At 40.8% G+C, this 14,830-nt stretch overlaps 1 protein-coding gene across 1 annotated transcript; it reads right to left on the bottom strand.

Annotated features, from left to right (window-relative positions):
* Positions 1-845: 845 nt before the first annotated feature.
* On the bottom strand, positions 846-11,335 carry LOC140938727 (high-affinity choline transporter 1-like). Its single transcript, XM_073388237.1, has 8 exons — positions 11,226-11,335; positions 8,457-8,662; positions 7,462-7,575; positions 5,868-6,172; positions 4,859-4,987; positions 4,328-4,481; positions 3,105-3,346; positions 846-2,387 (listed from the first exon to the last, which is right to left on the bottom strand). The coding sequence occupies exons 2-8, from the start codon at positions 8,617-8,619 to the stop codon at positions 1,872-1,874; spliced, it is 1,623 nt and encodes a 540-aa protein (XP_073244338.1). The 5' UTR covers positions 8,620-8,662; positions 11,226-11,335; the 3' UTR covers positions 846-1,871.
* Between the last annotated feature and the right edge of the window lie 3,495 nt (positions 11,336-14,830).

Genomic DNA, 14,830 nt, shown 5'->3' with positions numbered 1-14,830 from the left:
TTTATATGACGTTTTCCGTTTGTTGTCATCTAGAAATTTTGCTACCATGGCAACGTGACTTAACGACTTCTCTCTGTTTTGCAAGTTCTATTTCCTATCGCGTTCATTGTCCACTGCAGACAACAAGTAATTCTAGTTAAGGGGTAGTGCTTGCTATAGAGCAAAACTTGCATATTTATGAATTTGAAGGCAAACAGCTGTTTCTAGCACTAAACACAATTTTTACTTTCCCCACTCCCCTTCCTTCTCCTCCAGAATAAAGTTATTTCGCTCCTACTCCAAGTTTATATCCCCCCCCCCCCCACCACATTTCTATTGTTTTCCCTCCACAACCAAAACCATCGAGTCGATAAATGTAAATGGAGGAGAATGAGGGAGAACCATAGAAATGTGGTGGTGCTGAAAACTGGTAAAACTTGATAAACCACCAATAAATAACACATGAAATTATCTTGATGAGGTTCTCCCGCATTTTATTCATGAGACGAAGACAATAAGCTATGACAATGTAGCCTCGTACCCAGGCCTGTTCGCGCTATCCAAGTGACCAGGGGAGGTTTGGAACCGAGCGCGATAGCGCGAGGCGTCCTAGGCGAATTTTCCCGACAAGCTTGACAGGTGACGTCACATCCGAAATCGCCGAGGACGACTGGGAACGAGGCTGATGACAATGTATTCCTCCGCAAGGTAAGAGATTACCCAGCTGAAAGGATAATTCGACATCTAGTACCCTATTTACGTCAGGGCCCATGCTTCTAAACTAACAAAGGACACCTTCCTAACTTGAGAAATTTTTATTTCAAATCACTTTAAAAAAATCATTTACAATGCAAGTATGCTAAAAGAGGGAAGAAATAACAATAGCCAACAGTCACTTTAAATGCTTTGTAGTGAGATCAAAAGTGCTGCATTTGTTTTAAAAGGCGAGAAAAGGGCGTTTGAGTTACCATGCGAAGACGAGAATGTTTTGTTCGACTAACAGGCCATTTCCGTGTTCTAAAAACTCTCACTTTCAAAACGAGGCTAAGAGCAATACCGTAAAATTCCGAAAATAAGCCCCGGGGTTTATATTTTTTCAAAGACCCTTTTGGAGGGGCTTGTATTCGAGGGGGCTCATCTAAGGAGGGAAATTTGCGTTTCAAAATCGATTGGGTTAGCCTTATAGTTGGAAGTAAATTAACCGTTTTTGCTTTGTTTTACTTTGTATTTGAGGGCAATTTTCCAAGTACAAGCCCCCGGGGGGGCTTATATTTGGAGGGGCGAGCTAACGGACGGTTTTTTGCGTTACCGATTTGGGGGGCTTATATTTGGTGGGGCTCATACATGGAGGGGCTTATTTTCGGAATTTTACGGTACCTTTCTTGTGAAAACGAGTTTTATTTGCATGAGAATGGAAAATCCTTTTCATATCAATGTTCATTTTGGGTGGTTCGCGAGTCATCAGCAGTGCATAGAATATTTACATATTGGTGACAATGAGTAGGTCTGAAATATCACTCGTCCCATTTCGACATAAGAAAAAGCGCGTAACCCTCATGTTTTTTTATTTATAAACAAATATTTGGATAGGACATATAGATTGCAACAGTCATCAACATCGTTTGGTCAAACGAAAAATCTAGTGCCTCATAACCGCTGAAAGAAAGATTAAACCAAAAAAGAAAACGAAAAAAAAGGTATACATAAGATAGTTAAAACGATGAACACTAGACTTTCGTATTCTTTATCACGTCCCAAATTTCGGCGAGATAGATTAAGTAAGATGTTTTGTATCTTGAATGTGGAATAAGTTTAACCAGATACTACTAATGCGTATAGCGTATCAAAAACATAGTTCTCAATGTAAGTGGGCAGTTACTAATTTACTTGAATTACAGTTCAGAGCTCCCTGATCTTCCCCTTTTCACCATAGGGTAGCCGTCGTTTTTCTCTTTTTCTGGTTTCTCCAGCTCATATTTCCTGAAGCAATGCAGGAAATCTAGTTTTAAAGGAATAATTTCTCTCTCAAACAAGAACTTAAGCAAATACGACACAACAACGATGGTTACAAACGATGCAATCATGGCTAAGGTACGAAACGGAAACAGCTGTCCATCGTCTTTGTTGTAATATGGGTACTCAATAAACAGTGGTAGACCGATACTCTTCTCCCCTCCCCCAATGCGAAGTACCAGCCCCACTATGTACCCCATAAAAGAGCCATAGGTATTGGTGCCTTGGAGATACACCACACAGCACAGCTGTGGGAACAGGATGACGTAAACCAAGTCACTGCACAGAGCCCACAAGGTGTAGATTGAATCCACTAACAAAGCCATCGCTGTAGCGGCCGCACCTACTCCAAATATGGCAAAGCGCATCACCCATACAACTTCCTTCTCGGAGGCCTGGGAAAAAAGTTAGTTCAAAACCAAAACTCAGTTTTCTTGTTTGCAACTAACTCAGTTTTGTTTGTCCTTTTTCTTATACAGCTTACCGATTCCACGCGCAATTTTGGTTCTTAGCTGAAATAACCTAACAAAAAAATTGCGCTCATTTCCGTCAACGTGGCGAACAGTTTTGAAATTTATCCCAGATTAGGAGAATGAATATGTTCATCACAACCGGAAAAGAATAAAAAAGAGAAAACCTTTGCTGAAATCATTGCCCTCAAAGGAATTTAGGGATTAGTTTTTCTAGGTCGGTTTTAGTATTAAAGCCTTAGTAATCATCAGACTCTATTTTCAACCAAACGAACGGAAAGGTGGTGAGCAAAGAAATTACCACCAAAAAAACACAATTTTTTCTTAAGGAATGCAAAATATACATCACAATTTCTCTCTGTTTTTGTAACTTTGACGTATGGTAAATTATAACGCTTGGGGAAACATGCTTGTTGTCATGAAACTTTTTTGAAATTCAGGATTAATTTCTTCGCTTACGACAAGTTGCAGAGCGTTTAATTAACAAAACTGCACGGGTCTACTCATTGAGAATGACGACTTATCAAGAGAAGGTGACTTCTTAACCACAAAATGTATTAGACTGCCCTAACACGGTCCCTCTGAGGGACTAAATGTAAATTCGCCATTTTTATGTCTTTATATTTTCTAACGGTACCTCACCTTCTGTCTGAAGATCAGTTTGTAAATGTTTCGAGAGAACATTGAGCTGGCGGACAAAATACTGGAGTCAGCGGACGACATGACAGCGGCGGAAACTGCACCCAGTCCCACAAATGAGACCGCTGTTGGAGTAAGGTACTGCAGCACCATGGGAAGGATTAGTGACTTATCAAATTCCACTGATGCAGTCTGATTGGTGATGTTGCCAGACGGTGGTGTATAAAAGTCAGTCTTGGTCCAGTCTGGTGTGAGACAGCAAAAGAGTAACGTTTGGTAACCAACCTAAAGCTGATTCGAACTCAGTGAGTTCTTGTGTTTTGCGCATGCGTTTAATACATTTGCGGTATTGACCATGTGTGAGGTCAAAATGGCTGGATATCGGCCAAGTTCTTTCTTCGCGTTTTTGTGGACCGAGACGAGGTTGAGGTCAATGAAAACGCAAGTAGGAACGAGGCTAATGCTCAGCTATTTTGACCACAGGCAGCCCAGCCGTACTGCATGTCAATACCGGTCAGAATGTATTGTCGCGATTATAGATCGACAAATAAGGATCGGAGTTGGTAGCCTGTGCCAGGCTGTGCTCTCGGTCAGTGTAGATCCTGGAGCCTGGAACGGGCTACGGAATTGGAGAGTCGACTATTTTTGACTGAAAAGGAGTCAACAAATATGCAGCAGAGCAAAGAAATATTCTTTTTTCTACTATATCATAGTCTGTTGGTTCGTTCCGGTTAATTTTCAACTGAAATTATTTTCTCTGTTTCTCACTGAATTCGACACTCCGATCTTATGTGCCGGTTCAGCCAAAGCTTGTTTAAATGGATTGCACATCGGACTAAATGGAAGCTCGCACACCTTTAAGTAAAAATTGCCTTGCTCTTCCTGGCCGGTTTAAATGGCATTTTGTCGACTTTTACACTCAGAGGTAGTGTATACAGTCAAACCCCGCTTAAAACGGACACCTCATTATTACGGACAGTTTCCTCTGTCTTTGGGGAAAGAAAGCCTTTATATTTTCTCTTAATTTAACCCTCTCACCCCTTTAATACGGACTTTTTTTATGACCCCCCCCCCCAGTCTCCGTATTAGAGGGGTTTGACCGCACTACCCCCGAGTGCAAAACTTGTTTGGTTGACATGATTAACTTGTTGATCGATATCGGGTCTTATACTGAAGGATTTTTCACCCGTAGTCTCAGTTTATGTTAGTGGCATAGAATGTAATACCTGTGGAGGCTCCTATAGCTCCAATGAGAACTGCCGGTACAGCCATCAGAATGCACCCAAACGCGGCTGTCACGGAAAGTCCTTGGGCTTTACGGGCTGTCTTACATGACAATACACGTTGAAAGTACACTTGCCATGGAACACCACCAAAAGTCTGCATACGAAGTAAAACACAATTTCGAATTCCTAGTATCGAATACACCTCATATAACATGGTGGCTATGGGGAAGATGTACATAAGTATAATCCAAACGGTAACTGCGTTCGGCCGCAGAAAAGCGCAACCTAATCCCGCTTAAAAATTACATTTTGAATGTCAATACCAGTTCGACACCAAAAAGATATTTACTGTGCCGTTAAATGTAAGTTGCTGAGGCTCTACGTTTTCGTTTGTGCATTCCCGTCAAACAGCCGGTGAATCTGTCTACTTTATGTGAGATGCGACTGGAGAGGTATCTTGCCACACACAAACCTACAAAGAGTGAAAAAGAAATTGACCGCAAACTATCTCTACAGCGATAATAGATTTACCAGTAACAGTGCATAATCAATCCAGACGCCAACAAACTTGGTAGACCACTCTCCAGTCCAACGCTTCCCTGAATCATCAGCAATGTCGCTTACTGCTGAGTTTGTTAAGGCAAAAGGGATACTGATCCACTGGAAAATAAAAAGGATGATGAGCATTAGATCAGAATTAGAGGAATTTAAGTAACGGCAACATAAAGGTTAAGAGATACGAAGGGAATTTACGAAGGGTCAAGATGCACAAGAGAGTGAAAAAGCGACAAAACCACGTGCAGTACACCCAGAGCGACATGACACGGGACCTGTGACAGCAGTTAATCAAGTGCGGTGCAAACGCCGGGACGTGTAAAAGAGACATAAAACATCAACAAAATCACGTGCAGTAATCACACAGGGGCGTGCAACAGGAACGTGTAACAGCGAGAAAACCTCGTGCGGCAGACATACCGGAAAATGTAACAGGGGCGTGTTCAACTACCCCGGGTGCAAGAGACTTTTCCAGCGCAGTTTCCGGTTTCTGTAAAGTATTTATAGTGACCCGTGCGAAACTCGTGGCTTCGGCCTACGGCAGAAGATGTGTCGGCCTTCGGCCATCACCGAAAATTCCCGTCGCACACAAGAAAAAACTCTGGTACCCAGGGTAGTGTTCAACAGGCCAGGACGTGTAACCAGGGTCAAAATCATGCGCGGCACACCCTGCGACATATAACAGCGACGTGTAACAGCGACAAAATCACCTCAACTACACACAGAGAGACAAGCAAACAGGGACCTGAGTAAAGCGGGAACATGAATTAAGAACAAAATTACAATGACCGCACACACAAGGTACTGATTTGCCCGGAAACTGTTTGTTGCACGAGCTAAAAAGTATAAGCGCACACAACAAATCACTCGTTTCTCCGATCCTAGCCTATTTCGTCTGTGCATAAAGGTAGGCAGTTCCCTACTGTAGCTACCTGCTGAGTTTAACTTTTAAGATGTGCATGTCAGCTGTTCTTGACTTACTTACCAGCCCGATGAAGATGCAGATAAGTTGGATAACGTCAGTGTAGGCAACAGAATAGAGCCCACCAATCAGTGTATAGAAAATAGCGATGCACGCCGATGCAATAACAGAAGGAACACGATCCAAACTTATAACAACGCTGATAGTGGCACCAAGAGCAGCTAGGATGGCTGCAGACCAAAAAATCTCTCCTAGTAATGCGGGTATGTACAAAAGACCGCCCATGCGCAGTCCATACTTCTCTTGGAATGGATCTAGCATTGTGAAGTACTCTTTTTTGCGCATGATCTTGGCAAAGGCAAGTCCACCTGAAAATCATACAAAAGCCCAAAGAAAGTGAAATCCCGTTCTTTCATCCATTCTTTCTTTCCATTGACAAATATGTTTGTGAAGGTTTGTGAGACAATTTTGTAAGTACAAGACTAAATTCACTGATACTATATACAACGAAGCACAAATCATTTTTCCACAAGGCTCACTTGACGCTTACTTACAAACGCCCACTTCCAAGTAAACAACTCTTATCTAATAAACGCTCCCTCTACGCTGTTAAAATTGTATTAGAAGCCCCTCCCTAATAAACGCCCCCTGTCTAATGGATATCCCCTATGAGAATTACTCCAAAATACTACGAATTCAGTAGCAAAAAGGAGCAAGATCATTCATCAATTCATTCAGTTTCTTGCTCAGTTAACAAGGGTTCAAGTATTTCATCTTGTTCAATGTGAAGTTTAATGTAAGGATAGACTAACGATGGCAACACAATTAGGATTAGGAACTAGGATTCTGACATCGATGTTGGGATTTGAAATAGCGATATATGGATCTCCCGAAAAAAAATTTTGGGGAGACCGTCCCCCGCCCCTCCCCTCTTATCTAAGGGTCTGGATGACTAGACCTCCTCCCTTATCTCAAAGGTCTGGATCCGGCATTGATAAACGCCTCCTATCTATTAAACGCCACCGCTTGGACCCCTAAAATTAACTAAACGCCCCGGACGTTTATTAGGTCTGTTATCGTTTGTTTTACAGTCGTTATATATAGAAAGCTGGTCAGCAGTTCTTTGTTCCCTTTAAAAGTGTCTACCGGGTAATGATGATCAACGTAAACAACGCCGGTTTCTCAATTGGTGTTTTTGAAATAACACTTTGGGGTAAGCCATTTGAAAGGAGGTTTGTAGGGTTAAGACTAGCCTGAGAAAACTGCCAATATTTCGTGAAGCCACCGCTAGTTTCCCCGCGAAGTATCGTCTAAGAAATGAGCACAGAAATTGCATACTGATGACGTGTCACTACCCAAATCTGGGTAGTGCTTCTGCTATGATGACGAAAATTCCCTTCGCGGTAAGACCAATCAGGAGCACTACCCAGATCTGGTTAGTGACACGTCATCAGTATGGAATTTCTTCGCCCGTTCCTCCTCAGACGTCATTTCGCGGGGAAACCAGTGGTGGCGTTGCCGAATATCGGCTGTTTCCTCAACCTCGTTCCCAGGGTTCTCTCTGGGTTCGACGGAAGAAGAGAAAGAACCCTGGAAAGGAGGTTGTTCTTTTTTTCCCTATTGGAGGTTCCGACTACTACTTACGCATAGTACTCACCTATTAAAAGACTCAGCGCATAACCCCACGGAGCCTGCGCCCAGACCAGACCCTGCGCAGTATCATAGACGACTTCTGCTGTGCCGTTTATGTAACCTCCACCAACCCATGTCGCTATAGAAAAAAAACCAACATCATAAACACAGAGTAGAAATGTGAACCCGTAGCAACTGAAAAATCACATTAGACCCTGATATGAAAATCACGTTAAAACAAACAATGCGAACGCAAATATTTCATTTCGGAATGTTCCCTTTGCCGAACATTAAATATGGGGCATTTTCCAAGTGTACTTTTTTAGCACCTTTTTACTTCATAAAGCACGTTTAATATTTTTAGGTTAAGATATTGATAAATGGCATGTGTTTAAGGTGCGCGGAAACTGAAGCAGCTGTCAATCGAAAATAAAATACATGTTAAATTCTTACAACAATACAATACAACAATGAGTCAAAGTTCGGCGATGCATGGTATAACAGCAAACTTAAAATCATTCATTTTCAGCGAGGAGAATAGACTTACCTTACCTGGGTGTCAGTACGAGATTTTTTTTTTTCTCATCTTGTTCTTGATACTTCGCGGTGAAGCGTCTCCAGAGCTTTATCAAACCGCCGTGAGCACAGTTTATTTAATCCTAAGCATTTCAGTCGAGAACGGACCTCCAAAGCCAGGGTAAGACTTAAAGGTCCAGCAAGGGAGAAAGTCTCAACCGTTTTAAACTTCCAGGAAACCTCAACTTGAACACCATGCGAACAGATGTTTCTCTCTTGCATGGCTTTTAGCATTTGCGAAGTTGTTCACGTAGCTTGTCTATGGCGTCGTTGGATGACAAGCCACGCGAATGACTTCGCAAATGCTAAAAGCCATGCAAGAGAGAAACCGCTCAGAAACCTCTGCTCGACTTAAAGAAAGTGAATTATCCGCAAGATATGATCAATCTACCGTCCTTCTATACGCTTAATTCTTTTTTCCTGGATCAGAAACATGTAAATTACCTGTCATGGTAAAGGTACCAACGAACAACCCGATACTTCTTCCTGCCAACATGGCTTCCTCTTCACCTTCTTTGCGCCGACGAGCTGCCCATAAGCCGACAACAAGAATAAGAAGATAAAACACAACGATCGCAACCACACCCACTATGTTTATGTCCGCCATGTTTATCGATCAACTTTGTGAGTGCACTTGAAAGCGAAGGAGTCTGGAAAGAGAACGAAACTGAGTCAATGTTATGAATAGGTCTGAATCGATAGGCTGCGCTGCTAAACCGCACGGTGAAAGACCGTCTTTTGATTTATTTGTGCAGAAACTTTTCAATCACTATTTATCTTTACCTCAATACTTACACCCCAGAAATTCTACAAAAAAGCGACCCAGTCCCGTATATAGTACGATTTACTCTCAAACAAAGTATAATATCACTGCCCTTCTATTTCAGCTCTTCGATTCTTACCGCAGCGACTCCAAATGTAAAATGCAATCAATAGATACAAAAGGTTTACCGTGCAGCAATGAAATTTTTATAATTACAGAGCTTACTAAATCAGATGTATTGGCGCCGATTTTTCACATGGCTTTCTAATTACCTCTTCAGCGAGTTGTTTTAGTCATCAAATAGCTAAGTAACTAAATGACTACTATAAGATTAAAAAAAGGAACCAGGTTTTTCCGGCAGCACCGGTGAAGTCTTTGAAACTCTTCAAAATAATCGGAATACGTATTCAGTTATCGGGATTTAAGGTTAGTGATTAGATAAAGAATTTTATGAGTGCCTTACACCTTTTTAATCAGATTGGATTTTTATTAGTTTGTTTTTGCATCACAAAAAGTCTCACCTTGTATCAATTTTAATAAAATGATTTCAGCGATAAAAATTTCAAAGTAAGATCAAAATCAGGGTAATGGGTAACAGAGTAATCTATTGCTTAACTTCTTACTACAGTCCTAAAACTACAAAAAGCGTTTTCAAAATGTCGACCCAAATGATATTTTATGTAGACCACTATTAGGTTGCAAAAACAGAGTTCTTGGCTCTTTTCATCCATTCTTACTGCATGCAAGCTGTTGTTTATACACCAGGTTATACATTTCCTGATCCCAGTGGTTATTTTTGTGTTTCGTCTCAAAAGAACTTTTAAGAGCACCTCGTTATCCACCGCGGTCAAGCGTCTAGGATGCATGATTAATTCTCTAACGTAATCTTTTCATTTTTCTCAAAATAATGAGCTTCTTTTTGTTGGAAAACGGATCGCGTAGAGAACTTTTTTATAGTAAACTTCCAATGGTTTAGTAAATGAACAGACTAGGAATATACTAAACTTAAATTAACCACTTTTAATTTGGAGTTCTTATCTTAGATATTGCAAATTTCTCTCTTTTGACTGCGATGAAAGCTCATATTTTGTCATCCCTCGCATTTTAAGGCTGATCTCATAAAGTTGATGAACTACGGGGCAAATAGTCAGCCGGTACAGATGCCTACCATATGCTAATTAACTAGTATTTCCCTTGTCCTTCATTTTATTTTGTTATTATTTTTACAAGCAGACAACAGGTTATTGCTTGGTATGATTACGGCCCCACCCCAGTCCTCTTGAGCTTACGTGCTAGCCTGCGAGTGACGTAGCTATGCACTTAACAGTGACAACTCAAGATTGTAGCCTGTTCCAAGCGTTCAGATAGTGGAAGACTGCCCCTGAAACAACTGTAAATCATGCCATTTGCTTTTTAAGGGTCGTCGCTCAACTGTGTTTCAAATATCATCTTAAGGAAGCTGAACCATTACGATATTTTCTAAAACTATCCAAGACATGAATTTTCAAGATTGGTTAAGGAAATGTTTAAGCAAAGAAATTTCAGAGACTTAAAAAATGAATTAAAAGTAAATGGCTTCGACACCTGACTAAGTACTGTAACCAACACTTACTGGGAATTGCTAAGGTCCTGAGCAACTTTAAAAGCTCGCGAGTTAAAAGAAACAGTACAAAGGCTCAGCGGAAGGCTTTCAACTAACAAACCACAGCGGTTAAAAGGCATGCCATAAGGTCATCTAACCGGAACTAATCTATTGTTAATTAACTGCCGTTTGTATATTACATAAATGCAAATTTATAGGTTCTTTTGAAAAGATGTATTGAAGAACGAAGCAAAATAAATATCGTTGGCTTGAACCCCGAAATTTTTATGCGTGAAGCAAAGGTGGAAATTCATAAAAAAGAGTTTGCATCGCCGTATACGTAGCGATTCTCGTTCCAACCAGCGCGCTACAGCGATAACAATTGTCACAACCAAGCTGAAGTAATATTCCTAACCAACTGTAATCAAAATATCAAGGTGTAGTTTCGAAAATACGCCCCCTTGTTGGATTTCTCTGAATAAATTGTGACTACAGTAAACGCACACTAAATGCAGACATTATGAAGACTTTAATACGAGATATTGGTAGATACCGCGCGTTTCAACTACAAGACTAACTCTAAAACAACAGTTAGGCAAATCAACTACTAGTAGGTTGCGCGGGACAGACTATTTAGGAGAAAATAATAAATTGGGGCTAGCCTGTCCCAGGCGTACAGATGGTGGGGAACGGGCGAAAAACTGACGAGTCTCCCCTCTTTTTTACCCCCTAGTATTTTTTTTTTTTTTGCGCTCGCCGCGTACGATTTAACTCGCTCCCCTCCATCCAAACGCCTGGAACAGGCTAAATTGGCGCATTCAGTGAACGCAATACTACCGAAAGTCTTCGTTAAGAATATCTAAAATACCTTCTAGTCAGGAGTTTTCAAATTTCTTTTTTGACTGTCCTCTTGCACGAAACGACAGCGCTTGAGACCAACAGTAATAAGTGGGACACCCGAAAATTGAGTGTACGCTGTAACAAATGATAGCAACCTCTGCAAAGTCTGCAAAGGTCAAGTACCCAAACCGTGAGGGGTCTGGGTATAGCTTAACAACTGTCATGGCGACTTGCTCAAAGAAAACTGAGTGAAACTCGACTCGAGATAAACAACGATATGCTTAGATTGGGCATAGTCACAGCCGGGAAAATTTTGAAGGATTTGCTTGCAAGTGAGACTAAAAAGTTCAAATATTGAATCTTGTCAATGTCTCGAATATTCTTGCGGCATGGAATTTTGGGCTTGAGTGATCATTTATAACAGTCGTGGCTCGTGGGTTGAAATCTTTCGCAACAGATTCGCATGAGCAGAAAGAGAACGTCACCGGAAGTTCAAACACGCATTCAACAACGCTACGAGGATACAGCACTACTTATTTACCGCCAACAATACGTAGACAAGCAAAATAACTTATCCTTGAACGAACTCTCGCTACAAACACGACATGCGTTTGAGTACATTGATGAGGTTCCACAGCTTCGGGACAGACCTGCTGCTCCCAGGCAGCAACATACACAATCACAAATTTGTGTCATTCTTTAGTAGATAGCACGGACATTGTAGCGACTGGGAGAAATATCTAAACACCAAGCGGAAGGGATTAGAATACAATAAGAAAGGAATGTGTGTCATGATTTTATCATTTACACGGAAGTCTCAAGCATGTTCATTGGTTTTCTCTTTATGTCACTCAGCATCCAGCCAGATGTGGTCTTGTCACTTACAACACCTGCAGAAGGAAAATGAGCTTTACTTCTTTCCACCTTATTTGGTAACGATTTTGCACCAATAAACTGGCTTAAATTTTTCAAAGTCATGGGCTGTTGCTGTCTGCCCAAGACAGTCTCTTGTGCCAGTGCGGATGGACGGCAGCAACATGGAATCCGGAACCCGGAAACGGAAACGGAATCACGGAAACGGAAACAGAATCGGAAACGGAAACGGAATACGCAATTTCAAGTTGCATAATTTAGTACAATCCAAAGAGAATTTGGTTTAGTTTTCTTGGCAGTTCCCTTAAATATATTCTTGTTATAATTTGTGTCTTGATAAGATTTGCCGTAGTTTGGTTATTGCACTGCAAGGCCGATGAAAGTAAATTTACGAGTAATTTTTATTCACGAGTTTATGGGTTGAATAATACAGTTAAATATTACCTCTGTAGTTAAATGTCAAGAATAGTAATAGTTGGCCTCAGACCACACCACGTGATTGTCCCCAAACTGAATACTCAACGCATGACCGACTCTTGATGTGACCACAGTGTGGGGGCATGTGCTGCTGAATAGGGCGTGTTTTTTTTACCTTTTCATTATTTTCGTTATTCAGTTTCTTGTAAGGGTGTTTCTTTCAGACTGGAAGTCGTAAAAAGTGTGAAGGTTAGCTAGTTTTGTTTCTTAAAATCTGACCCCATGATGTTAGTTTAAAAAAAACCCTTTGCAAAACAAAATAAATCAGGGTCATGAAATAAGTTCTCCTGTCTTAAACAGCTAGCCTGCGTAGCAAGTGTTTCCGTGCTGTTTCGGAGCAAAGAAAGACCGAGGAACCAGATTCTCGGTTTTGGCCTCGCGTGAAATGAAACGAGAGCCATTTTTCGCACAGTTTTTCTCCGAAACAGCACGGAAACACTTGCTACGCAGGCTATAAACAACAAAATGAATTATTTTAGTTTTTGCAGTGCAACTGGGGAAACCATGAACACTTGAAATATTTCAGGAATGTTTATTGTGTTACGACCAATCACAGAAAAGATCAGGACATGCGAACAATCCACAAAACAACAAACTAATAAAGGTTCTTGCTTGCGGTTTAGTTTTCTCACGCCTGACAGGAGCTGCTGCACCTGATTGGCTTTTTTCTTGCACGACATATTATTCACTGTTTTCTCGGTTTGACTGTAAACAGGGTCAGGGTTTGAAGGCCTCAGGGGCAAGGCTCTAACCAAGTTTTTCTTGAGTGTCTCCCTCTTCCCCCCAACCCTTTCCCCCCCCACCCCCGCTCCCTTGTGGCCTGATGATAATGTGAGTGTCAGTGATTTAGATGATAATGTGAGTGTCAGTGATTTAAGTCGTCTGTAGATTTTTAGGAGGTAAGAAACGTGGCTGCTTGATAGTGGTTCTTTTAACTGTGGTAGATTTACTTATGATTTCGTCAGCTGAGACTCTAGTCACTGGCAACTTGTTATTGAAAGTTGGACACTTGTAAAGAGGCCTCTTTATAGGGGTTTGAATGTATTACTCAGTAACTTCTCTCCTTATAATGTCAGTTGTAAAACTAATAAACTATTAAGAAAACATGACATAAATTACTGTTTAATGAGTATAAATGTTGATTACAAATTTTCCTTGCAGCTTTTCCTTCAGTTTTAAAACCCTAGGTGACCCCTGATAGTTTGCTGCCAAGCTGTGACAGAAGGCCCAAAGCTCAGAGAAAAATCCTCTGGTCACTAGAGTTACCTACCCTAGGTGCCAGAGTTTTTGTTTTTTCTTACTTTATTCCTGATGGCTACTGATAGTTCAATGCAAAGCATCAAAAGAATGCAAAAAAAGCTGAGAAAAAACCTCTGGTCACTGGAGTTACTGGAGTTATTCATATATTTAACAACACTTATTGCGAGCTGCTTAGAACGTCTTTGCTCAAGGAAATCTGCAGATCTTGTATTATAATCACTAAATGTTATAATTCTCCCAGCCTTATTTTGCAATCTCTGGAGTCTGTCACACAGGCCTTTTCCCATACATCCCCAAACTTTGAAGCAATAATCAAAATAAGGAGTGACTAAAGCCTCATACATTCTCATTAGGATTTGGAGAGGCACCAGGTAACAAATACGTTTTAAGGCCCCGATACCTGGAAATACCTTTTTACAGATGGTAACTACTTGGGATTGCCACCCCAATGTCTTGTCAACCTCTACTCCCAGATATCTAGAGTTAGTCACCCAAGTCAATTGTTGATTATTAACAGTAACGTTTAGGTCACCATTTAAATGCCTTAGTCGGACGTAGTGGCTTCCAAGTATCATATATTTTGTCTTTTTGACATTTAATGTCAGTTTATTGGATTTCAGCCTTTTTTGAACCTCATCCAAGTCTTTGTTTAACTTTTCTTCAAGAAGTGTGGGGTCATAAGCGGAAAGGGTAAGCGAGGTGTCATAAAAAAAAAACAGGTGGAGAGGTCATTTATTTTGGTCTAACAACTGTCAGGGAGAACAAATGTGATCATCAATTACGGTATAAAAAGGGTAGAAAAGTTCCCACATTTTTGATAGGCAACATAATCTAATCTTATCTGAAATCTTGTCCACCATAGAGTCAAGATTTAAGAAAAGAATTATGTATATTTATTATATATATTTGGCAAATATATTTATCTGGAACTGACGAACCAGTGATGTACCTGCCCTGTAGCAGTGACTGCTTTAAGGGGTATGACAATACAACCATTTAATGTTGTGTTTAGTAAAATGAACC

The sequence above is a fragment of the Porites lutea genome, chromosome 5 (assembly GCF_958299795.1).
Source record: "Porites lutea chromosome 5, jaPorLute2.1, whole genome shotgun sequence".
Taxonomy (NCBI): Eukaryota; Metazoa; Cnidaria; class Anthozoa; order Scleractinia; family Poritidae; genus Porites; species Porites lutea.
Note: the sequence above shows the minus strand (reverse complement) of the source record. Positions and strands in the feature narration are given on the sequence as shown.

What these genes read in the sequence shown, in the direction of transcription:
- LOC140938727 (XM_073388237.1), bottom strand. Translation starts at nt 8,619, where the DNA reads ATGGCGGACATAAACATAGTGGGTGTGGTTGCGATCGTTGTGTTTTAT. An exon ending in TGCGCTGAGTCTTTTAATAG is followed by an intron (nt 6,173 to 7,461) that starts GTGAGTACTATG and finishes TATGATTTTCAG; the next exon opens with GTGGACTTGCCTTTGCCAAG. An exon ending in AGCTATAGGAGCCTCCACAG is followed by an intron (nt 3,347 to 4,327) that starts GTATTACATTCT and finishes GTCTCACACCAG; the next exon opens with ACTGGACCAAGACTGACTTT.